Genomic DNA, 24,517 nt, shown 5'->3' on the forward strand with positions numbered 1-24,517 from the left:
CCCACCGTTTCATTATACGACAATGTTTTTCCAACTATTTTGCCAATTCATGGAATTTATAAGTTGCAGCTTCTTCTGTACGTATATAAATGCATTCACCACATAGGGCACCACACAATTGAATTTAATCTAAACCAAGTTTCATTCAACACCCGCAACAATCAACAGCTGAGAGTAGCATTGTGCCGCACAGAGACCACAAAACAGAGAGTAGAATATTCTGGCAGTCATGAGTTTAATGATATACCGAGCGATATAAAGTCTAACCCAATTTCAATTTTTAAAAGATTGCTAAGGAATTACCTTAAAACACAAACTGAAACACTTTTGTAAATTAAATTAATTTTCTTCTAATAAGATCATTAACCTTTAACATCGTTTAATTTATTACTGATCAAACATTGTATTAAAATAATTGAATTTTGTTATTTTGCCAACTAGCCTCTATTATGCCTAATGGCGCTGAGGCGTTTATAAAAACTAATTGTAAGTTTTATAACGTATAAGTAAAAAAAAAAAAAAAAAAAAATTCCAAATTGTTGACTTATCTCATTTGCGATGGCATTCATGCCGATACTACGAATACTGTGTTAAAAAAAATAAATATAATTTTTTTCTTGTCTACACACACACACACACGCCACATGGGCAAACACGCACACATTGCACATAATAAATAATATTTATTTTTACAATTAAAAAAAATTATCATGGCAAAATAGTTTAGACGGTATTAAAAAAGTATTATCGAAAAAATAACAAAATAATAATTCACAAATTGGTTTGGAGGCTAACGAAAATGAAAGGAGGGAATAAGAATGGAGGACCAATAGGAAAAATGAGAAAGAAAAAAAATAACAATCTTTCAATTTTTTAAAATTTTCATTCTATACAAAAATTTCTCAAAATTTTCTAAAATTTTCTTTTTATAGAAAATTTTCCTAAATTTTCTTTCTATAGAAAATTTTCCAAAATTTTCTTTCTATAGAAAATTTTCCAAAATTTTTTTCTATAGAAAATTTTCCAAAATTTTTTTCTGTAGGAAATTTTCCAAAATTTTCTTTCTATAGAAAATTTTCCAAAATTTTCTTTCTATAGAAAATTTTCCAAAATTTTCTTTCTATAGAAAATTTTCCAAAATTTTCTTTCTATAGAAAATTTTCCAAAATTTTCTTTCTATAGAAAATTTTCCAAAATTTTCTTTCTATAGAAAATTTTCCAAAATTTTCTTTCTATAGAAAATTTTCCAAAATTTTCTTTCTATAGAAAATTTTCCAAAATTTTCTTTCTATAGAAAATTTTCCAAAATTTTCTTTCTATAGAAAATTTTCCAAAATTTTCTTTCTATAGAAAATTTTCCAAAATTTTCTTTCTATAGAAAATTTTCCAAAATTTTCTTTCTATAGAAAATTTTCCAAAATTTTCTTTCTATAGAAAATTTTCCAAAATTTTCTTTCTATAGAAAATTTTCCAAAATTTTCTTTCTATAGAAAATTTTCCAAAATTTTCTTTCTATAGAAAATTTTCCAAAATTTTCTTTCTATAGAAAATTTTCCAAAATTTTCTTTCTATAGAACATTTTCCAAAATTTTTTTCTATAGAAAATTTTCCAAAAATTTTTTCTATAGAAAAATTTCCCAAATTTTTTTCTATAGAAAATTTTTCAAAATTTTCTTTCTATAGAAAATTTTCCAAAATTTTCTTTTTATAAAAAATTTTCCAAAATTTTTTTCTATAGAAAATTTTCCAAAATTTTCTTTTTCTTTCTATAGAAAATTTTCCAAAATTTTCTTTTTCTTTCTATAGAAAATTTTCCAAAATTTTCTTTCTATAGAAAATTTTCCAAAGTTTTCTTTCTATAGAAAGTTTTCCAAAATTACTTTAAACAATTTTGCAAAATTTCCAATTTTCTTTCTATAGAAAAATTCCTAAATTTTCTTTTATGGAAAATTTTCAAAACTTTTTCTATGAAAATTTTCAAAATTTTCTTTCAATAAAAATTTTTTGAAATTTTCTTTCAATAGCAAATTTTTCAATTTTTTTATAGAAGGTCTAAAAATGTTCTAACAAATTTCAAAACTTAATTAGAAATTTTCTATGAGAAGAAAATTTTCTATAGAAAGAAAATCTTAAATTTTTTTTAAGAAAGAAATTTTTGAAAAATCGTTGAAAAATTTTCTTAAAAAATATTCTATAGAAAGAAAATTTTAGAAAATTTTCTTTAGTAAGAAAATTTCCAAAAATTTTCTATAGAAAGGAAATCGTCTTTAGGATCCAAAAACTTTGGAGTTTTAAAGCTGTACCAATCCCCTTTTTGGAAAATTTTCTATAGAAAGGAAATCTTGGAAAATATTCCCTAGAAAAAAAATTTTGGAAAATTTTGTCTAGGAAGGAAATTTTAGAAAATTTTCTCTAGAAAGAAAATTTTGGAAAATTTTCTATAAAAAGGAAATTTTCTTACGAATGCAAAAATTTTGGATTTGAAACTGATCCCCTTATTGGAAAATTTTTTATAGAAAGAATTTTTTGGAAATTTTTTGTGTAAAGATATTTTCTAGAAAGAAAATTTCGGAAAATTTTCTATTGAAAAGAAACTTTCTTAAGAAAGGAAATTTTGAAAAACCTATATAATGAAAAGTTTCTAAAGAATGCAAACCTTTTATAAATAGAACCAAATTGATCACATTGTGATAGATGGAAGGCTTTCATCCAGCGCGTTGGATGTACGATCAATCCGTGGAGCGAATATAGATTCGGATCATTGCGTTGTTGCAGCAAAGGTTCGCACCCGTTTGAACATGGCGAGGAAGGTACGATCTGACACTGCACGGAAGCTGGACATTGAAAAACTGCAAACACAACAGATGGCAGCGGCATACTCCACTCGACTGACCCAACTGCTTGATGAAAGCACTCCTTGTTCCGACGATATAATGTCTCAGTGGTAAACTTTTGGCCACTCCATGGAAAATGCTGCGAAATCCGTCCTTGGATACCGGAAGCCTCCTCCAAGAAACCCATAGTATGACCAAGAGTGTCGATATGCTATTGAAGCCTAGAATGCGGCATATAGAGCACCCCTCTAATCAGTAGCTACGCGCTAGATGAAGGAAAGGTATCGGGAGAAAAGGAGAGAGGAGAAACGTCTATTCCGCCGCAAAAGGAATTGGAAAGACGTGAGTTTGAGCGAATTGAGATGTATAGGAGTCAGCATGATGTCCGAAAATTCTACCAAAGAATTAAACATCAAACCGATGGCTTTGGTGCAGGCATATTCTCCTACAGAGACAAAGAAGGAAATCTAGTAACTGACACAGATAGCATGCTGAGGATATGGAAAGAACATTTTACCCAACTGCTAGTGTCCGATGTTGGCGGCGAAGAGGATACCGCAGAATCAATCCCTGATGATGGTATAGAATGTTTATTTCCTAGTCAGAATGAGGTCCAAGTAGCTGTGACCCAACTAAAGAACAACAAGGCAGCTGGAGCCGACGGGTTACCCGTTGAACTATTTAAGACCGGAGGCGACACGCTGATAAGACGTATGCATCTGCTTATCTGCGCAATCTGGCTAGAAGAACGCATATCCGATGATTGGAACCTCAGCATACTATGTCCCGTGCACAAGAAAGGAGAGAAGACGGAATGTGCCAACTACAGAGTAATAAGTGTCCTCCCCAGCGCATACAAGATACTCTCGAGCGTACTGTGTGAAAGATTAAAACCTAAAGTCAATGAGATAATTGGGCCCTAGCAATGCAACATTAGACCTGGTTAATCACACTGCGCCAAATCCTGGAAAAGACCCAAGAAGCACAAATCAATATCTACCATCTCTTTGGTGACTACAAAATTGCTTTTGATACCCCTTTACATTCAAAGGTATTTCTAGCCATGTCTGAGTTTGGTATCCCTGCAAAATTAATAAGACTCTGCAGGAGGACACTTGCTGATACGCGTTCCTCAGTAAGAATAAGAAAGAATATCCCCGAACCATTCATTACCAAACGAGGCTTAAGACAAGGAGACAGCCTATAGTGTGATCTCTTTAATATCCTGCTGGAGAAGATTATACGAGATGCAGATGTGAATAGATATGGCACACTAATCACAAGAGAACACAACGACATCGACGACATCATAGGTCGGTCACCGGAAGTAGTAACTGCAGTCTTTGAAAGAATCGAAATGTGGCTACGAAATGTAAATGTGGCTACAACAACAACATCGATAATATAGGTCGGTCGAAAGACAGTCAGTGAAAATGGGTGTGGCAGTAATTGGAGATAAGACGAAATGGATGGTTTCAACTTCCAATACGCCTTGTACAACCGAGTAAATAAAGAACATGGAGAAAATTGGGAACCACAACTTTGAGATAGTCGGTAATTTTATCTATCTCGACAGCGCCGTAACCGAAACGAATGACACCAGTTTTGAGGTAAAGCGAAGAATAATATTGGCAAACAGATGCTACTTTGGACTAAGTAAGCAGTTTAGAAACAAGGCCACCTCTCGACGGGCGATGATTACACTATACAAGACACTAATACTGCCCATGCTGTTATATGGTTCTGAAGCATGGCTGCTAGTCAACTGCTATTGAAGCAGTACTTGGAGTATTTGAGAGAAAGATTCTTCGTGAAATATATGGACCAGTTTGCGTTAAGGGAGAATATATGAACCACGAGCTGTATGAGCTGTATGACGACGATAGCATAGTTACACGCATCAAAATACAACGCCTGCGTTGGCTAGGTCATGTTGTCAGAATGGATGAAGAAGCTCCAGCAAAAAAGTCTTTTGAAGGCAAACCGGGAAGAACAAAAGCCGCCCGATGGAAAGATCAAGTGGTGGGAGACACCTCGCAACTGGGTGTCAGAGATTTTAGAATGGGCGCAGAAGATGGAGGGGCTTGGAACGCTACTCTACATCTGGCTAGTGGGACAAATGTTCTGTCAATTAAAGTAATGTAAGTAGGTAAACAAAAACTTTAGATTTAGCATTTGTGCCAATCCCCTTTGAAATTTTTGTCAAGTTTTGGCCGGTTAATTTGTTTTAATCTTTTGTCTTCAATTTGCATACTCATTATTTGCGACATAATTTGTTGCAAATTTGCATTTGTTTTTCCTCAAAATCGGTGTTATTTCGCCAAATAGCCATTGGGGTTTGTTCTGGCTCCCTTGGCTTAAGCATTTGATGAAGTGCAGTCATTTGTAAACTCAACGCCAAAAGCAAAGTTCCCAAATGCTAGCAGGTGTCTTAGAGTTCCATAAAATGACAGAATGATTTGTTAACAGACTTACTGACTGCCATGCGAACGAATGATTGAGATGTCTCCATTTACAGTGTGGCAAATGTAGATGCCCCCTGATGTTGTTTGTCTAACTTGATTGTGATGGTGGCATGTGGCAGCCGATGGGGCTGACTATGATGTTGATGACGATGTTGAGACCATAATGCAAAGCGACGCATGTCTATGTTTGTGGTAATTGCAATAATTGAAGAAGACTTGTTAAATGGCATTTGAACGAAACGAAAATCGTCCAAAGTCCCCCTGCCATCTACAGTGATCGGAGTTTTTACCTAGTGGTGCTGCCACAGGTAGAGGTGAATGAATTTTTGTTTTATTGTGCCCGCCAGTCACTTACAAAGAATGACAGAATTTCATGATTTTGTAATTAGTTTCAAACAACGATTACTTCACATATTGTTTTGCTAGTTTTGCGGAACGCCAGACAGATATGTGACTTCAATCATTATTTGGCCCCCTTGGTGCGGTTTTGAAATATTACTGTTTACTTTGGAAGCGTGAACATTTTTGGCTATTAAATCTAAATTAAAGATTTGCCGCTTTGTGCCTTTTTTTATTTGTTTCTTCTCGATTTTTGTTAATGATTTCTCTGGTTTTGTTCCGTTTCGTTGCAGTTGAACTCCGACAAATCCTCCTCACACTCGAAAACGAAAAGCTCAAATGCCAAAACTTCAGCCAATTGCTGCCGCTACAGCTCCGTCCACACTCAACAACCGGCTGGACCCGTGCGTGAAATTCAAATTGATCCCTACATTGTTGTGGACGATGAGCTGAAATATTTTTATGAAGATATTAGAGAGGTAAGTAAACAAATCTTAGAATTATGTATTACACATACTTGGCACCTAAATTCACACAATGACCGATTTGCATCCTGTTTGGTATGGATAACGAAATGAAAGTAAATTTTAGCAAAATTGGGTAAAAGTTTCTTGAATGGCTAAGAGGTTTAATCGAGAGAAGGGTGAATAAGGCAACTCGATCGATTTGGGCTGTAAAGAACAAATCTAACAAAACAGAAAACCTTAGCTTCAAACCACCCCAAAACGCCTAAGTGAACTTGTAGAGTACTAATCTGATTTTAATAAATATTAGGTATGAGTATTAAAGACCAAGAGTCCGCGTCTACGTCATTCCGTTTGCCAAACATCGAAATATCCACATATATTCTTGACCGTTACACGAATATAAGATGATCTAGCCATGTCCGTCCGTCTGTCTGTTGAAATCAAGCTTCAGTCTTTAAATTGAAGATATTTACCTGAAACCTTGCACAGAACCATTGTTATACCCACCGCCGATGGATGGGGGCATATTCATTTTGTCATTCCGTTTTCAACACATCGAAATATTCATTTCCGACCCTATAAAGTATATATTTTCTTGATCAGCGTAAAAATCTAAGACGATCTAGCCATGTCCGTCCGTATATCCGTCCGTCCGTCTGTCCGTCCGTTCATCTGTCCGTCCGTCCGTCTGTCTGTGTGTCCGTCTGTCTGTCTGTCTGTCCATCCGTCCGTCTGTCCGTCCGTCCATCTGTCCGTCCATCTGTCCGTCCGTCCGTCTGTCCATCCGTCTGTCTGTCCGTCCGTCCGTCTGTCTGTCTGTCTGTCTGTCCGTCCGTCCGTCCGTCCGTCCGTCCGTCCGTCCGCCCGTCTGTCTGTCCGTCCGTCTGTCTGTCCATCCGTCCGTCTGTCCATCCGTCTGTCCATCTGTCGGCCCGTCTTGTCTATCTGTTGAGATCACGCTACAGTCTTTAAAATTGATATATTGAGCTGAAACTTTGCACAGATCCTTTTTTTGTCCATAAGCAAGTTATCCCCCATATAGACCGATCCGCCGTTTTAGGGTCTTAGGCCCATAAAAGCCACATTTATTATCCTATTTTGCTGAAATTTGAGACAGTGAGTTGTGTTAGGCCAGTCGACGTCCTTCTTCAATTTGGTCTAGATCGGTCAAGATTTGGTTATAGCTGCCATATAGACCGATCTCTCGATTTAAGGTCTTGGGCCCATAAAAGGCCCATTTATTTTCTGATTTTGCCAAAATTTGGGACAGTGAGGCCCTTCGACATCCTTCTTCAATTTGGCCGAGACGCATTTATTGTCCGATGTCGCCGAAATTACGGGCAGTGAGTTGTGTTAAGCCCTTCAAAATTCTTCTCCAATTTGGCTCAGGTCGGTCCAGATTTGGATATAGCTGCCATATAGACCGATATCTCGATTTAAGGTCTTTCGCCCATAAAAGGAGCATTTATTCTCCGATTTTGACGAAATTTGGAACAGTGAGTTGCGTTAGACCCTTCGACATTTTTCTGCAACTTGGCCCAGATCAGTCCAGATTTGGATATAGCTGCCATATAGACCGATCTCTCGATTTAAGGGTTTGGGCCCATAAAAGGCCCATTTATTGTCCGATTTTGCCGAAATTTGGAACAGTGAGTTGTGTTAGGCCCTTTGACATCAGATTTGGATATAGCTGCCATATAGACGGATCTCTCGATTTACAGTGTTGGCCTCTTAAAAGGCGCATTTATAATTCGATTTCGGTGAAATTTGACACAGTGACTTATGTTAGGCTTTTCGACATCCGTGTCGTATATGTTTCTGATTGGTCTATATTTGGATTTGTTCTACAAAATTGAACAATGACTTGTAGTTATTAGACCTCTCAATATCCGTGTCGAATTTTATCCAAACCGGACCGTATTTCGATGTAGCTGCTATGGGGGCATAAATTATGCATTTTTCAACGGATTATAACGAAAGGTGGTTTACATATATACCCGAGGTGGTAGGTATCCAAAGAACTTAACTCCTTTTTACTTGTTTGTCCATAGGCAGGTTAGTTTGGATTAGCTTAGAGGGTGCGGATATTAATCCACCTCATGCCATGCCGACAGGAAATGAAATAGGAAATGCACCAACGTTTCATCATCTTCCTTGCATGTCCTACACATGCTATCACTTGCTGCACCTATTTTGCACCTTTGGGTTAACGAAATTTATGACCGCAGTCCTCTGGCCTTCACTGCCAAATTGTCTGCTCTTTCATTCCCCCCTAATCCGCTGTGGCCTGGCACCCAAACCATGCGGATCGTGCCATCTTTAGAGAAGGCGTTTATCTTCTTCTCACATTTCAAGACAGTTCGTGACCTAATATTCCTGGTTGTTATCAAGCTGATGGTCAGTTTACTGTCCTTAAAGATGTTCGACGTCCTTGCTTTAACACCATACAACCCTCCAATATAGTCCTCATTGGCCTATGAATGTAGCTGCCATATAAACCGATCTCTCTATTTAAGGTCTTGAGCCAATAACAGGCGCATTTATTATACGATTTCGCTCAAATTTGGCACAATCATCTATTTCGCTCAAATTTGGCAAAGTGACATCAGTGCCTTATATAGTTCTGATCGGTTTATATTTGGATATAACTGTCATAAACCGATCTCCCCGTTTTATCCTTGAACCGAAAAACCAGCTTTTTTTACCCGATTTCACTGAAATTTGGCACAGTGAGCTGTGTTAGGCCCTACGACATCCGCGTCCAATATGGTCCCCATTGGCCTATATAGGGATATAGCTGTCATATAGACCTATCTCCCGATTTTGTCCTTGGGCCCATAAAAGTCGCATTTATTACCTGCTTTCACTGAAATTTGGCACAGTGAGCTGTGTTAGGCCCTAAGACATCCGCGTTGAATATGGTCCCCATTGGCCTATATATGGATATAGCTGCCATATAAACCGATCTCTCTATTTAAGGTCTTGAGCCCCTAATAGGCGCGTTTATTACACGATTTTGCTCAAATTTGGCACAGTGACCTATTTTAAGCTTCTCGACATCCGTGCCTTATTTAGTTCCGTTCGATCTTTAAAGAGATATAGCCCTATAAACCCATAGTCGGATTTGACTTCTTGAGCCATTATAATCCTCAATTTTCATCCGATTTAGCTGAAATTGGACACAAACACTTGAGTTATGATTTCAAACACGGATTTAACTTCCAGAGCTCTTAGAGGCCTTAATTTTCATCCGATTTGAAACAAAGTCTTGAGGTATGATTTCCAACGTCCATGTTAATTATGATTCGAATCCGTCTATAAACAGGTATAAACCGATCCCCGGATTTGACTTCTTGAGCCATTAGAAGCCTTAACTTTCAACATCCGATTTGGTTGAATTTTGGCAGAAAGACTTCCGTTACGATTTCCAACATCCTTGCAAAGTATGATCCGAATCGGTCTTTAAATATATATAGCCCCCATATAAACCGATCCCCGGATTTGACTTCTTGAGCCCTTAGGAGCTTTAATTTTCATCCGATTTGGCTGAAATTTGGAACAAAGACTTGAGTTATGACTCCCAACATACATGTCAAGTCTGATCCGGATCAGTCTAAAACAGATAATGCACCCATATAAACCGATCCCCGGATTTGACTTCTTGAGCCTATAGGATCCTTAACTTTCATCCGATTTGGCTGAAATTTGGAACAAAGACTTGTGTGTGACTTTAAACATCCATGCCAAGCATGATCCGAATCGGTCAATATGGTGATATAGGCCCCCTAAGCACCGATATGACTTCTTGGGAACAAAATAATTCAAATATAAACTCAGTACATAAGGGTAAATGTTTTAGCGGTATCCATGATAGTGGGGACCCTAGATTCGGCCCGGCCGAACTTAGCAAGCTTTTACCTTTAACTTGTTATGACTTCTAACAGCTTTTCTACTTTCTTTACTAATCTTATTTTATTTTATCTTATTGCAGGCCCTGGCCACAGGTACAACACAAGCAGAACTGAACACCATAGCCACATACTATATTGATGGGCAGGGTAAAGCTTTAAGGCCTATGGTTACAATGCTAATGGCCAAAGCCGTAAATTATCACTTAAACAAAGAGTCAAGGTACGTAGCAACAACACCAAATGTCATTTTAAATATTTTTATACTCACCACTGAAGCATGGGGGTATATATATATATTGCCTTTCCGTTTGAAACACATCGAAATATCTATTTCCGACCCTATATATATTCTTGATCAGCGTAAAAATCTAAGACGATCTAGCCATGTCCGTCCGTCTGTCTGTTGAAATCACGCTACAGTCTTTAAAAATAGAGATATTGAGCTGAAACTTTGCACAGATTCTTTCATTGTCCATAAGCAGGTTAAGTTCGAGGATGGGCTTTATCGGACTATATCTTGATATAGCCTCCATATAGACCGATCCGCCGATTTGGGTCTTAGGTCCATAAAAGCCACATTTATTATCCGATTTTGCTGCTGTGAGTTGCCTTAGGCCCTTCGAAGTCTTTTGTTAATTTGGCTCAGATCGGTCCAGATTTGGATATAGCTGCCATATAGACCGATCCTCCAATTTAGGGTCTTGCGCCCATAAAAGCCACATTTATTATCCGATTTTTATGAAATTTGGGACAGTGAGTTGTGTTAGGCTCTTTGACATTGTTCGTAAATTTGGCTCAGATCGGTCCAGATTTGGATATAGCTGCCATATAGGCCGATCCTCTGATTTAGGGTCTTAGGCCCATAAAAGCCACATTTATTATCCAATTTTGCTGAAATTTGGGACAGTGAGTTAAGTTAAGCCCCTTGGCATACTTCTGCATCATGGCACAGATCGGTAAAGATTTAGATATAGCTGTCATATAGACCGATCTCTCAGTTTTAAGTTTTGGGGCCATAAAGAGCGCATGTTTTGTCCGATGTGGCCGAAATTTGGGACAGTGAGTTAAGTTAAGCCCCTTGACATACTTCTGTATAATGGCACAAATCGGTTCAGATTTGGATATAGCTGCCATATAGACCCATCCTCCGCTTTAAGGTCTTAGGCCCATAAAGGTCACATTTATTATCCGATTTTGCTGAAATTTGGGAGTGTGAGTTGTCTTAGGCCCTTCAACATTCTTTTTTCAATTTGGTTCAGATCGGTTCAGATTTGGATATAGCTGCCATATAGACCGATCACTCGATTTAAGACCTTGGGCCCTAGAAGTCACATTTATTATTCGATTTTGCTGAAATTTGGGACAGTGAGTTGTGTTAGGCCCTTCGATCCGATTTTGCTGAAATATAGAACAGTTTGTTGTGTTAGGCTCTTCGACATCTTTATTCAATTTGGACCAGATCGGTCCAGATTTGGATATAGCTGCCATATAGACAGATCTCTCGATTTAAAGTTTTAGGTCCGCATTTATTGTCTGATTTCGCCGAAATTTGAGACAGAGAGTTGCGTTAGGATCTTCGACAATTTGGCCCAGATCGGTGCAGATTTGAATATAGCTGCCATATAGACAGATCTCTCGATTTAAGGTCTTGGGCCCATAAAAGGCGCATTTATTATCCGATTTCACTGAAATACGGGAAAGTGAGTTTTGTTGGGCCACTCGATGTCCTTCTTTAATTTGGGTCAGATCGGTTCAGATTTGGATATAGCTGCCATATAGACCCATCCTCCGCTTTAAGGTCTTAGGCCCATAAAGGTCACATTTATTTTCCGATTTTGCTGAAATTTGGGACTGTGAGTTGTCTTTGGCCCTTCAACATTATTTTTTCAATTTGGTTCAGATCGGTTCAGATTTGGATATAGCTGCCATATAGACCGATCACTCGATTTAAGACCTTGGGCCCTAGAAGTCACATTTATTATTCGATTTCGTTGGAATTCGGGAAAGTGAGTTGTGTTGGGTCCTTCGACATCCTTTTTCAATTAGGCCCAGATCGGTCCAGATTTGGATATAGCTGCCATATATACCGATCTATCGATATAAGGTTTTTGACCCATAAAAGACGCATTTATTATCCGATTTCGCCGAAATTTGGGACAGTGAGTTGTGTTGGGCCTCTCGACATCCTCCTTCAATTTGGTCCAGATCGGTGCAGATTTGGATATAGCTGCCATATAGACCGATATCTCGATTTAAGGTCTTGGGTCCATAAACAGCGCATTTATTGTCCGATTTTGCTGAAATTTGGGAATGTGAGTTGTCTTAGGCTCTTCGAAGTTAATTTGGCTCAGATGTTAATTTGGCTCAGATTGGTCCAGATTTGAATATAGCTGCCATATAGACCGATCCTCCAATTTAGGGTCTTGCGCCCATAAAAGCCACATTTATTATTCGATTTTGATGAAATTTGGGACAGTGAGTTAAGTTAAGCCCCTTGGCTTAGCTTCTTCTGCATTATGGCACAGATTGGTAAAGATTTAGATATAGCTGTCATATAGACCGATCTCTCGATTTAAGGTCTTGGCCCCATAAAAGGCGCATTTATTATCCGATTTCGTCGAAATTTGGGACAGTGAGTTGGGTTAGGCCTTTCAATATTGTTTTTTAATTTGGCTCAGATCGGTCCATATTTGGATATAGCTGCCATATAGACCGATCTCTCGATTTAAGGTCTTGGCCCCATAAAAGGCGCATTTATTATCCGATTTCGTCGAAATTCGGGAAAGTGAGTTGTGTTGGGTCCTTCGACATCCTTTTTCAATTAGGCCCAGATCGGTCCAGATTTGGATATAGCTGCCATATGGACCGATCTCTCGATTTAAAGTTTTGGGTCCATAAATATCACATTTATTGTCCGATGTCGTCGAAATTTGGAACAGCGAGTTGTGTTGGGCCCGTAAAAGGCGCATTTATAATCCGATTTTGCTGAAAAATAGAACAGTTTGTTGTGTTATGCCCTGGGATATACTTCTTCAATTTGGTCCAGATCGGTGCAGATTTAGATATAACTGTCATATAGACCGATCTCTCTATATAAGGTTTTGGACCCATAAAAAACGCATTTATCATCCGATTTTGCTGAATTTTGGGACAGTGAGTTGTGTTAGGCACTTTGACAGTCCTCTTCAATTTGGCCCAATTTAGTTCATTGTTTGGATATAGCTGCCATATAGACCGATCTCTCGATTTAGAGTCTTGGTCCCATAAAAGGCACGATTTCGCTCAAATTTGACACAATGAAAGGGGTTTACATATATACCCGAGCTGGTGGGTATCCAAAGTTCGGCCCGGCCGAACTTAACGCCTTTTTACTTGTTTTATGTTATTACGAAGAAAGGGGAAATTTTTTATTAAAAACATAATTAAATAGAATTAAATATTTAAAATTTTGAAGGAAACATTTCAATTTCATTTGGTATTAAATAAAAATTTTAAAGAAATGCAATATTTTGCAGACAATTTTCGTTGTGTCTAAATAAAATTATTGGGTTGCCCAAAAAGTAATTTTTCATATAGTCGGCGTTGACAAATTTTTTCACAGCTTGTGACTCTGTAATTGCATTCTTTCTTCTGTCAGTTATCAGCTGTTACTTTTAGCTTGGTTTAGAAAAAAAAGTGTAAAAAAAGTATATTTGATTAAAGTTCATTCTAAGTTTTATTAAAAATACATTTACTTTCTTTTAAAAAATCCGCAATTACTTTTTGGGCAACCCAATATTTCCCGAAATCTGGCTAATTAACAATTTTTCTTTTCACAACGAACTAAGACTTATTTAATCAATTGGCTTGAATCTTTGGCCAAATTACTTCAGTGTATATTGTTGCAATGTGTCTTACAAAATAGAAAACAAAACATGGAAAAATGCCCACATGCTCTCGTAATTATGGCCAATTGTATTTGAGCAATATTTGGGTAATTAGCCACTCGTATTGGGCAGGTATTAACCTGATTTATGCATTATCGATTTCTTTTGTGAGCAACATTTGGAGTGATGTCATGTGACTGGCTGACTGACTGACTGACTAATGGATGTGCAATAATGGCAATTTGTCGAAAATTTTTTCTAATGCCATTTTTCAATTTATCTTCTCTTTATTTTCAGACAATTGCTGAATAAACAACGAAAAATTGCCATGTTCGCTGAAATGGTGCATTCTGCCAGTTTGGTGCATGATGATGTTATCGATCAGTCAGATTATCGTCGTGGCAAGCCCAGTGTGAATGCCCTGTGGAATCACAAAAAGGTAGGCGAGGATTTGTGGGGATGTTAAGAAGCAGACAAAAGGACATTGAAAGAGGATGGAAACTTGGCTAAAGCAGGGGATGTTAATTCTTGTCTAGGTTTTTAAGTTATCCGAAAAGGGGAGTAAGAATTTAAAGCCCGGAAAAAAATCAAATATTTGACATAGAATTTCACGAATGAGAATGATTGATGGGTATTCTTCTGTTTCTTTACAGTTTGTTGACTTTTCCCATTTTATTTCCCCTTTTCATTGTATGTTGCAATACCCATTTTTTCATAATTCTTAGTCATTTTGGCATTTTGTTTAATTAGCAATTTGCAATCTATTTCTTTGTAAATTGCATGACTTGATAAGCCGCCGCCTGTTGGCCAATTATTTTTTTTTTAATAGTTTAGCAAAAATGTTTACGCTTTTGATTTTTGCATTTATCACAAAAGCCCATGCAATGAAGCATTTTTTATGGTTGCCTATCTATCAGCACCTAAAGCTACGGTCAAAAAGAACCTTCCATTAAAAAAAACGAAACAAACGAAACAAAATTAAAGCAATAACTTAGTTTTTGATCATAATTTTAAATAAATTCATTATGTTTTTTCCTTGAAACTTTTATTTAAGTTTTAATCTCGTTTAACTACAATTTTCATGGTTATGCCAATTTATGGAGTTTGGTCGAAAAGGCAAAAACTTTTTACGAACTGCAATAATTGAACTGATATGAGATGGGCGATAAAATAAACTCTCAATGAAGGGTAGGCTGGTTTTAACCACTGACGTATGACATGGGGGGTCATGTGTAGTACAAACTTTTGCAAGACTTTCTTTTACAAAACAATGTGGATTTTCTCAAGCGTAATGAAAGATGTTTGATTTGGATTTTTCTTTTTCTTTTATTTTAATTTTGATTTACTTTTTTTCAGGTTGCAATGGCCGGAGATTATATATTGTCTGTAGGTTCCATCATAATTTCCCGTTTAAATAACGATGAGGTTACCATCGTTTTGAGTCAGGTAAGCTAAAAAGTATTTTTAGACCATTTTAAAGGCATACAAATTGGAATGACAAATTTTTTTCAAATGTTGAAAACATTTTTGAGAAAAGAACTTTTGAACATTTTCTATGGCATTGTTTTTAACAAAATCTTGCAAAGGATACTCCTGTAGCAATTATACCCACCACCATAAGGCGGGGAAATTCTAATCTAGTCATTCTGTTTGTAACACCTCGAAATATTGATCTACGACCCTATCGTCCGTCCCACTGCGGAATAGAATCGAAAAAACCATAAAAAACAAGTCATTGTTCAATTGAGTATAACAACATATTACTCACTGTCCCAAATTTCAGCGAAATTCGGACAATAAACGCGCCTACTATGGCCCCAAAACCTAAAACCGAGAGATCGATATCCAAATCTTGACCGATCTAGGCCAATTTGACGAAGAATGTCAAAGGGCCTAACACAACTCACTGTCCCAAATTTTAGCAAAATCGGATAATAAATGTGATTTTTAGGGGCCTAAGACCCTAAATCGGAGGATCGGTCTATATCGCAGCTATATCCAAATCTTGACCGATCTGAGCCAAATTGACGAAGGATTTCGAAGGGCCTAACAAAACTCACTGTCCCAAATTTCAGCAAAATCGGATTATAAATGTGGCTTTTATAGGCTTAAGACCCCGAATTGGAGTGATCGGTCTATATGGCAGCTATATCCAAATCTTGACCGATCTGGGCCAAATTGACGAAGGATGTCGGGGGGCCTAACAAAACTCACTGTCCCAAATTTCAGCAAAATCGGATAACAAATGTGGCTTTTATGGGCTTAAGACCCCAAATCGGAGGATCGGTCTATATGGCAGCTATATCCAAATCTGTACCCATCTGGGCCAAAATGACGAAGGATGTCGATTGGCGTAACACAACTTACTGTCCTATATATCAGCAAAATCAGATAATAAATGTGGCTTTTATGGACCTTAGACCCTACATCGGAGGATCGGTCTATATGGCAGCTATATCCAAATCTGGACCGATCTGGGCCAAATTGACGAAGGATTTCTTGGGGCCTAACAAAACTCACTGTCCCAAATTTCAGCAAAATCGGATAATAAATGTGGCTTTTATGGGCTTAAGACCCCAAATCGGAGGATCGTTCTATATGGCAGATATATCCAAATCTGTACCGATCTGGGGCAAAATGACGAAGGATGTCGAAGGGCCTAACACAACTTACTGTCCTATATTTCAGCAAAATCGGATAATAAATGTGGCTTTTATAGGCTTAAGACCCCAAATCGAAGGATCGGTCTATATGGCAGCTATATCCAAATCTGGACCGATCTGGGCCAAAATGACGAAGGATGTCGATTGGCGTAACACAACTTACTGTCCTATATTTCAGCAAAATGGGATAATAAATGTGGCTTTTATGGACCTTAGACCCTACATCGAAGGATCGGTGTATATGGCAGCTATATCCAAATCTGGACCGATCTGGTCCAAATAGAAGAGGGATGTCGAGGGTCCTAACAAAACTCACTGTCCCAAATTTCAGCAAAATCGGATAATAAATGTGGCTTTTATGGACTTAAGACCCCAAATCGGAGGATCGGTTTATATGGGGGCTATATCAAGATATAGTCCGATATAGCCTATCTTCGAACTTAACCTGCTTATGGACAAAAATATCTCCATTTTTGAAGACTGTAGCGTGATTTCAACAGACAGACGGACAAACGGACGGACATGTCTAGGTCGTCTTAGATTTTTGGATAAGGTGGGAAGATGACGTTGCATAGTGGGACAGAACCGAAAAAAATTTGTAAAAAATATGCCGTAGATATTATCTTTGATGGATATCTAGTTAGAGCTGAGTTGCTAGCGAGATCGTATGCAAAATTGCAAGACCCTAGGTTGTCCTAGGGCGCCTTTTGGAAGGCCCCCAAAGTTGGGCACCTCGGTATTTTCAAAATTTGTTGGGTCTACCAAATCTTTGTTTGTGGACCGATTTTTAAATTTTTTGCCGACTGGTGCTCAACAATAACGATAACAACTAAAAGCGTGCTAAGTTCGGCCGGGCCGAATCTTATGTACCCTCCACCAAGGATCGCATTTGTCGAGCTCTTGCCACGGTATGTCTTTTTAGGCAAACAAAGGATAAAAAGATAGAATTGCTATATTATTGGAATAATATCAAGTTATGGTTCATTTCGGACCATAATTGTACTGAATATTGGAGACCATAGTAGAAGTCATTGTGTAAAATTTCAGCCAAATCTAGTAAGAATGGCGCACTTTAGGGGCTGAAGAAGTCAAATAGGGAGATCGGTTTATAGGGGAGTTGTATTAGGCTATAAATCGATTCATGCCATTTTCGACACATATGTTAAAGGTCATGAGAGAACTTGTTGTACAAAATTTCAGCCAAATTGGATAATACTTGCGCCCTTTATAGGCTGAAGAAGTCAAGATCCCAGATAGGTTTATATGACAGCTATATCAGGATATGGACCGATTTGAACTATTCTTAGTACAGTTGTTGGAAGTCATAACAAAACACGTCATGCCAAATTTCAGCTTAATCGGATAATAATTGCGCCCTCTAGTGGCTGATGAAGTCAAGACCCCAGATCGGATTAAATGGCAGCTATATCAGGTTATGGACCGATTTGAACCATTCTTTATACAGTTGTTGGAAGTCATAATAAAACATCTCGTGCAAAATTTCAGCCAAATCGGAAAAGAATTGTGCCCTCTAGCGGCTCAAGAAGTCAAGACCCCAGCTGGGTTTATATGACAGCTATATCAGTTTATGGACCGATTTCAACCATACTCAGCACAGTTGTTGGAAGTCATAATAAAAAATCTCGTGGAAAATTTCAGCCAAATCGGATAAGAATTGTGCCCTCTAGCGGCTCAAAAAGTCAAGATCCCAAATCGATTTATATGACAGCTATATCAAAACGTGGACCGATATAGCCCCTTTACAATCCTAACCGACCTACATTAATATGAAGTATTTGTGCAAAATTTGAAGCGGCCTAACACAATTCACGGTCCCAAATTTCACCAAAATCGGATAATAAATGTAGCTTTTATGGGCCTAAGACCCTAAATCGGCGGATCGGTCGATATGGGGGCTAAATCTCCCAATTAGACTACGGGAGCTTCTAGAGGGTGCAATTCTTATCCGATGTGGCTGAAATATTGTATGAGGTGTTTTGTAATGACTTCCAACAATGGTGTCAAGTATGGTCTGAATCAGTCCATATCCTGATAGAGCTGCCATATAAACCGATCTCCTCATTTGACATCTTGAGTCCTAGATGTCGCAAATTCTTATCCAATTTGGCTGAAATTTTCCATATGTCGTTTTGGTATGACTTTAAGACTTAGAAAGGAGAGCCTGCATCGCTTCAGATGTAGACATGAACAGAGCAAGTGCTCATTCTCACCCCGATCAAGACATCTTCTCAGAACTCATTATGCGATATTGCACCGGATACCACGGTAGCGCAGATTTTAGCGTGACTACCCATGATGCTGAACGCTTGGGTTCGAATCCTGGCGAGAACATCAGAAAACATTTTTCAGCGCCGGTTATTTTAAGCCTCCCGTCATCCGACTCGAATATGGTCCAGATCGGACCATATTGAGATATAGCTGCCATATGGACCGTTTTGTCGATTTAGAATCTTAAGCCCATAAAAACCGCATATATAACCCTATTTAGCTGTAAACGGAAACAGTGAGTTGTTTAACGGGGGGCTTTAAACAACTCACTGTTTCCGTTTACAGCTAAATAGGGTTATATATCCGATCTGAATATTTAGATATAGCTGCCATATAGACCGATCTGCTGATTATGAGTTTTAAGCCCACTTAAGTCGCATTTGTTAGCCGATTTCGCAGAATATGTGTCCAGAACCAAATTTGGCAAAATTTTCTATGGAAATAGAATTGTTCTTCAATTTAATGTAACTAAAATTCTGTCAAATTTTTTTTTATTGAATTAATACCTTACCGTCTGTCTGCTCCCAATCCCCAAATGTATTTAAAGTCAATGCAATATTTAACCGCCATAGCAGCCATAAAACACCAATAAGGAAGCAAAAAATAGCTGTAATAATTTTACGCACGTAAGGCCACTGCCATTATAGAATGTCAATGCCTTGGCGAGGATTCACAGAACTTGTTCCAACTTGGCAATGTGTGTGGGATTGACTTCTTCATGGCGGCTTATGCAAATACAATGTAGTACATGAAAAATATGCATATTGATGAAGCCGTGCATAACCTTGAAGCAGAAGGAAGGAAGGAAAGAACTGAAAAAGGAACGAAATAACGTCGAAAGTTCTTAATGGGCCATGCAACCATAAAACAATGGATTAACATTTTAAGGGATTTCCCCAAAAGGGTGCAGTCAAAGAGAATGACAAAGATTTAGACATCAATTTAACTTATAAAATTTTATGGCGGTTAATTTGTAATTTGGAGTGTTTGGTTTTAAACAATTATTTTATCTTTTTATGGTTTTTTTATCCCTTCCCCATAGAATGGGGGTATACAAACTTCGTCACTCTGTTTGTAACTCCTCGAAATATTCGAAATATTGTTGATCGCCATGTCATTTTAAGTCGTTCTAGCAATATCCGTCCATCTTTCCATGCGTCCGTCCAACTGTCCGTCCATCTGTCCGCCTGTCTGTCTGTCCGTCCGCCCGTCTGTCTGTCTGTTGAATGCACGCTAACTTTCGAAGGAGTAAAGATAGCCGCTTGACATTTTGCACAAATACTTCTTATTAGTGTAGGTCACTTGAGATTGTTTTGATATATGGTTGCCCAAAAAGTAATTGCGGATTTTTCATATAGTCGGCGTTGACAAATTTTTTCGTAATTGCATTCTTTCTTCTGTCAGTTATCAGCTGTTACTTTTAGCTTGCTTTAGAAAAAAAGTGTAAAAAAAGTATATTTGATTAAAGTTCATTCTAAGTTTTATTAAAAATGCATTTACTTTCTTTTAAAAAATCCGCAATTACTTTTTGGGCAACCCATAGCTGCCATATAAACCGATCTTGGATATTGACTTCTTCAGCTTCTAGAGGGCGTATTTCTTATCCGATGTGGCTGAAATTTTGCATGAGGCGTTCCCTTATGATTTCCAACAACTGTCCTAAATTCGGTTGAAATCGGTCCGTAACCTGATATAACTGTCATATAAACCCATCTAGGGTCATGACTTCTTGAGCCGCTAGAGGGCGAAAATTCTATCCGATTTGGCTGAAATTTCGTTATGACTTTGAACAACTGAGCTAAGTATGGTTCATATCGGTCTATAACCTGATAAAGCTGACATAGAAACCGATCTGTGGTCTTGACTTCTTAAGCCTCTAGAGGGCGCAATTGTTATTCGATTTGGTTGACAATTTACATGACGTGTTTCGTTATGACTTCAAACAACTGTACTAAGTATGGTTTAAATCGGTCAATAACCTGATATAGATGCCATATAAATCGATCTTGGACCTTGGCTTCTTGAGCCTCTAGAAGGCTCAAATAATATCCGATTCGAGTGAAATTTTGTACAACAAATTTTTGTACAAATTTTGTCTATAGCCCGATACAGCTCCTATTTAAACTGATCTGCCTATTGGACTTCTTGAGCCCCTAAAGCGCGCAATTCTTATTCGAATTGGCTAACCTTCGAATTCGCATGACCTTCAACATACGTGTGAAGTACGGTCTGAATCGGTCTATAGTCTGATATAGCTCCCATATAAACCGATCTGCCTATTGTACATTCAGAGCCCCTAAAGGGCGCAATTCTTATTCGAATCGTACCATAAATAGATGTAACTCCAATAGCATAGTAATTCTTTTCTTTTGTTTTGCCTAAAAAGGGACCGGGAAAAGAACTCGACAAGTGCGATCAATGGTGGAGGGTGTAAAAGATTCCGCTCGGCCGAACTTAGCACGCTTTTACTTGTTATACCCTCCACCATAGGATGGGGTTTATATCAATTTCCTCATTCTGTTTGTAACACCACGAGATATGCGTCTGAGACCCCATAAAGTATATATAATCTTGATCGTCATGTCATTTTAAGTCGAACTAGCCATGTCTGTCCGTCTGTCCGTCCGTCCGTCTGTCTGTCGAAAGCACGCAAACTTTCGAAGGAGTAAAGCTATCCGCTTGAAATTTTGCATAAATACTTTTTATTAGTGTATGTCGGTTGGTATTGTAAATGAGCCAAATCGGTCCATGTTTTGATATAGCTGCCATATAAACCGATCTTGGGTCTTGACTTCTTGAGCCTCTAGAGGGCGCAATTCTCATCCGATTTGACTGAAATTTTGCAAGTAGTGTTTTGGTATCACTTCCAACAACCGTGTTAAGTATGATTCAAATCGGTTCATAATTCGGTATAGCTGCCATATAAACCGATCTGGGATCTTGACTTCTTGAGCCTCTAGAGGGCACAATTTTCATCCGATTTGGCAGAAATTGAAATTGAATTGATTTGAAAATTGAACAACGACTTCTCGCATGACCTTCAACATACGTGTCTTATATGGTCTGAATCGACCAATAGCTTGACACAGCTGCCATATAAACCGATCTTCCGATTTTGCTTCTTGAGCCCCGAATCGGACCACAACTTGATATAGCCCCTCCTCCTTCTGCGTCCATATTCATTATTCTTTGTTTGCCTAAAAAGAGATACTGCGCAAAGAACTCGACAGATGCGATCCATGCTGGAGGGTATGTAAGATTCGGCCCGGACGAACTTAGCACGCTCTTACTTAGGTTGAAGCTTCAACATTTTGTGGTACACCGATCGGCTGAGAATCACTTACTGATTCGATTTAGTTATGTCCGTCTGTCCATCTGTCTGTCTGTCCATATATTCTTGTAAACAAAGTACAGGGCGCATTAGTTGTCCGATTTTCACAAAATTTTGCACAAGTCTCTTTTTTGGTCCAAGGACGATAGCTATTGATTTTGAAAAAATCGAATGAGATTTATTGTGTTTTTATACCCACCACCGAAGGATGGGGGTATATTCATTTTGTCACTCGGTTTCCGACCCTGTAAAGTATATAAATATTCTTCATCAGCGTAAAAATCTAAGACGATCTAGCCATGTCCGTCCGTCCATCTGTTTGCCCGTCTGTCCGTCCGTCCGTCTATCGGTTGAAATCACGCATGGAGATATTAAGCTGAAACTTTGCACAGATTCTTTTTTTGTCCATAAGCAGGTTGAGTTCGAAGATGGTCTAAATCGGACTATATCTTAATATAGCCCCCATATAGACCGATCGGCCGATTTAGGGTCTTAGGCCCATAAAAGCCACATTTATTATCCAATTTTGCCAAAATTTGGGACAGGGAGTTGTATTAGGCCCGTCGACATCCATCTTAAAGTTGGCCAAGATCGGTCCAGATTTGGATATAGCTGCCATATAGACCGATCTCTCGATTTAAGGTTTTGGGCCCATAAAAGGCGCATTAATTATCCGATGTCGCCGAAATTTGGGACAGTGTGTTAAGTTAGGCCCCTCGACATCTTTCTGCAATATGGCACAGATTGGTTCAGATTTGGATATAGCTGCCATATAGGCCGATCTCTCGATTTAAGGTCTTGGGCCCACAAAAGCCACATTTATTATCCGATTTTGCTGAAATTTGGGACAGTGAGTTAAGTGAGGCCCTCCGACATCTTTCTGCAATATGGCACAGATCGGTTCAGATTTGGATATAGCTGTCATATGGACCGATCTCTCGATTTGAGGTCTTGGGCCCATAAAAGGCACATTTATTGTCCGACTTCGCCGAAATTAAGGACAGTGAGTTGTGTTAGGCCCTTCGAGATGTTTCTTCAATTTGTCCTAGATCAGTTCCGATTTGGATATAGCTGCCATATAGACCAATTTCTGGATTTAAGGTCTTAAGCACATAAAAAGCGCATTTATTGTCAGATTTTGCCGAAATTTAGGACAGTGAGTTGTGTTAGGCCAGTCGACATCCCTCTTCAATTTGCCCCAGTTCGGTCCAGATTTGAATATAGCTGCCATAAAGACCGATCTCTCGATTTAAGGTTTTGAGCCCATAAAAGGCGCATTTTTTTATTAGATGTCGTTGAAATTTGGGACAGTGAGCTGTGTTAGACTCCTCGACATCTTTCCGCAATACGGCTCAGATCGGTTCAGATTTGGATATAGCTGGACCGATCTCTCGATTTAAGGTTTTGGGCCTATTAAAGGCGCATTTATTATCCGATGTGGCAGAAATTTGGGACAGTGTGTTGTGTTAGGCTCTTTAGTATTCTTCTTCAATATGGCTAAGATCGGTTCAGATTTGGATATAGTTGCCATATAAACCGATCTCTCGATATGAGGTTTTTGGACCCATAAAAGGGGCATTTATTGTCCGATTTCGCCGAAATTTTGGGCAGTGATTTGGGTTAAGTCTTTCAATTTTCTTCATCAACTCGGCCCAGATCGGTTCAGATTTGGATATAGCTGCGATATAGACCGATCTCTCGACTTAGGGCTTTTGACCCATAAAAGGCGCATTTATTGTCCAATTTCGCCGATATTTGGCACAGTGAGTTATGTTAGGCCTTTCGACATTCTTCTTCAATTTGGCCCAGATCGGTTTAGATTTGGATATAGCTGCCATACAGACTTATCTCTCGATTTAAGGTCTTGGGTCCATAAAAAGCGCATTTATTGTCCGATTTCGCCGATATTTGGCACAGTTAGTTGTGTAGGGCCTTTCAACATGCTTCTTTAATTTGGCCCAGATCGATTTAGATTTGGATATAGCTGCCATATAGACCGATCTCTCGATTTAAGGTCTTGGGCCAATAAAAAGCACATTTATTGTCCGATTTCGACGAAATTTGGGACAGCGAGTTGTGTAGGGCCTTTCAACATTATTCTTTAATTTGGCCCAGATCGGTCCAGATTTGGATATAGCTGCCATACAGACCGATCTCTCGATTTAAGGTCTTTAACCCATAAAAAGTGCATTTATTGTCCAATGTCGCCGAAATTTGGAATAGTGTGTTATAAACCGATCTCTCGATTTAAGATTTTGGGCCCATAAAAGGGGCATTTATTGTCCGATTTCGCCGAAATTTTGGACAGTGAGTTGCGTTAGACTCTTCGACAACGTTCTGCAATTTGGCCCA

At 38.3% G+C, this 24,517-nt stretch overlaps 1 protein-coding gene across 1 annotated transcript in view; it reads left to right on the top strand.

The window, feature by feature from the left end:
* LOC106080493 (all trans-polyprenyl-diphosphate synthase PDSS1) overlaps positions 1–24,517 on the top strand; it is a 135,287-nt gene that overhangs the window by 74,203 nt on the left and 36,567 nt on the right. Inside the window, exons 2-5 of the mRNA XM_059363033.1 lie at positions 5,932–6,117; positions 10,097–10,236; positions 14,180–14,321; positions 15,239–15,328. Coding sequence (XP_059219016.1) covers positions 5,932–6,117; positions 10,097–10,236; positions 14,180–14,321; positions 15,239–15,328 — 558 coding nt within the window. The remainder of the gene's footprint in view (positions 1–5,931; positions 6,118–10,096; positions 10,237–14,179; positions 14,322–15,238; positions 15,329–24,517) is intronic.

The sequence above is a fragment of the Stomoxys calcitrans genome, chromosome 2 (genome assembly GCF_963082655.1).
Source record: "Stomoxys calcitrans chromosome 2, idStoCalc2.1, whole genome shotgun sequence".
NCBI lineage: Eukaryota > Metazoa > Arthropoda > Insecta > Diptera > Muscidae > Stomoxys > Stomoxys calcitrans.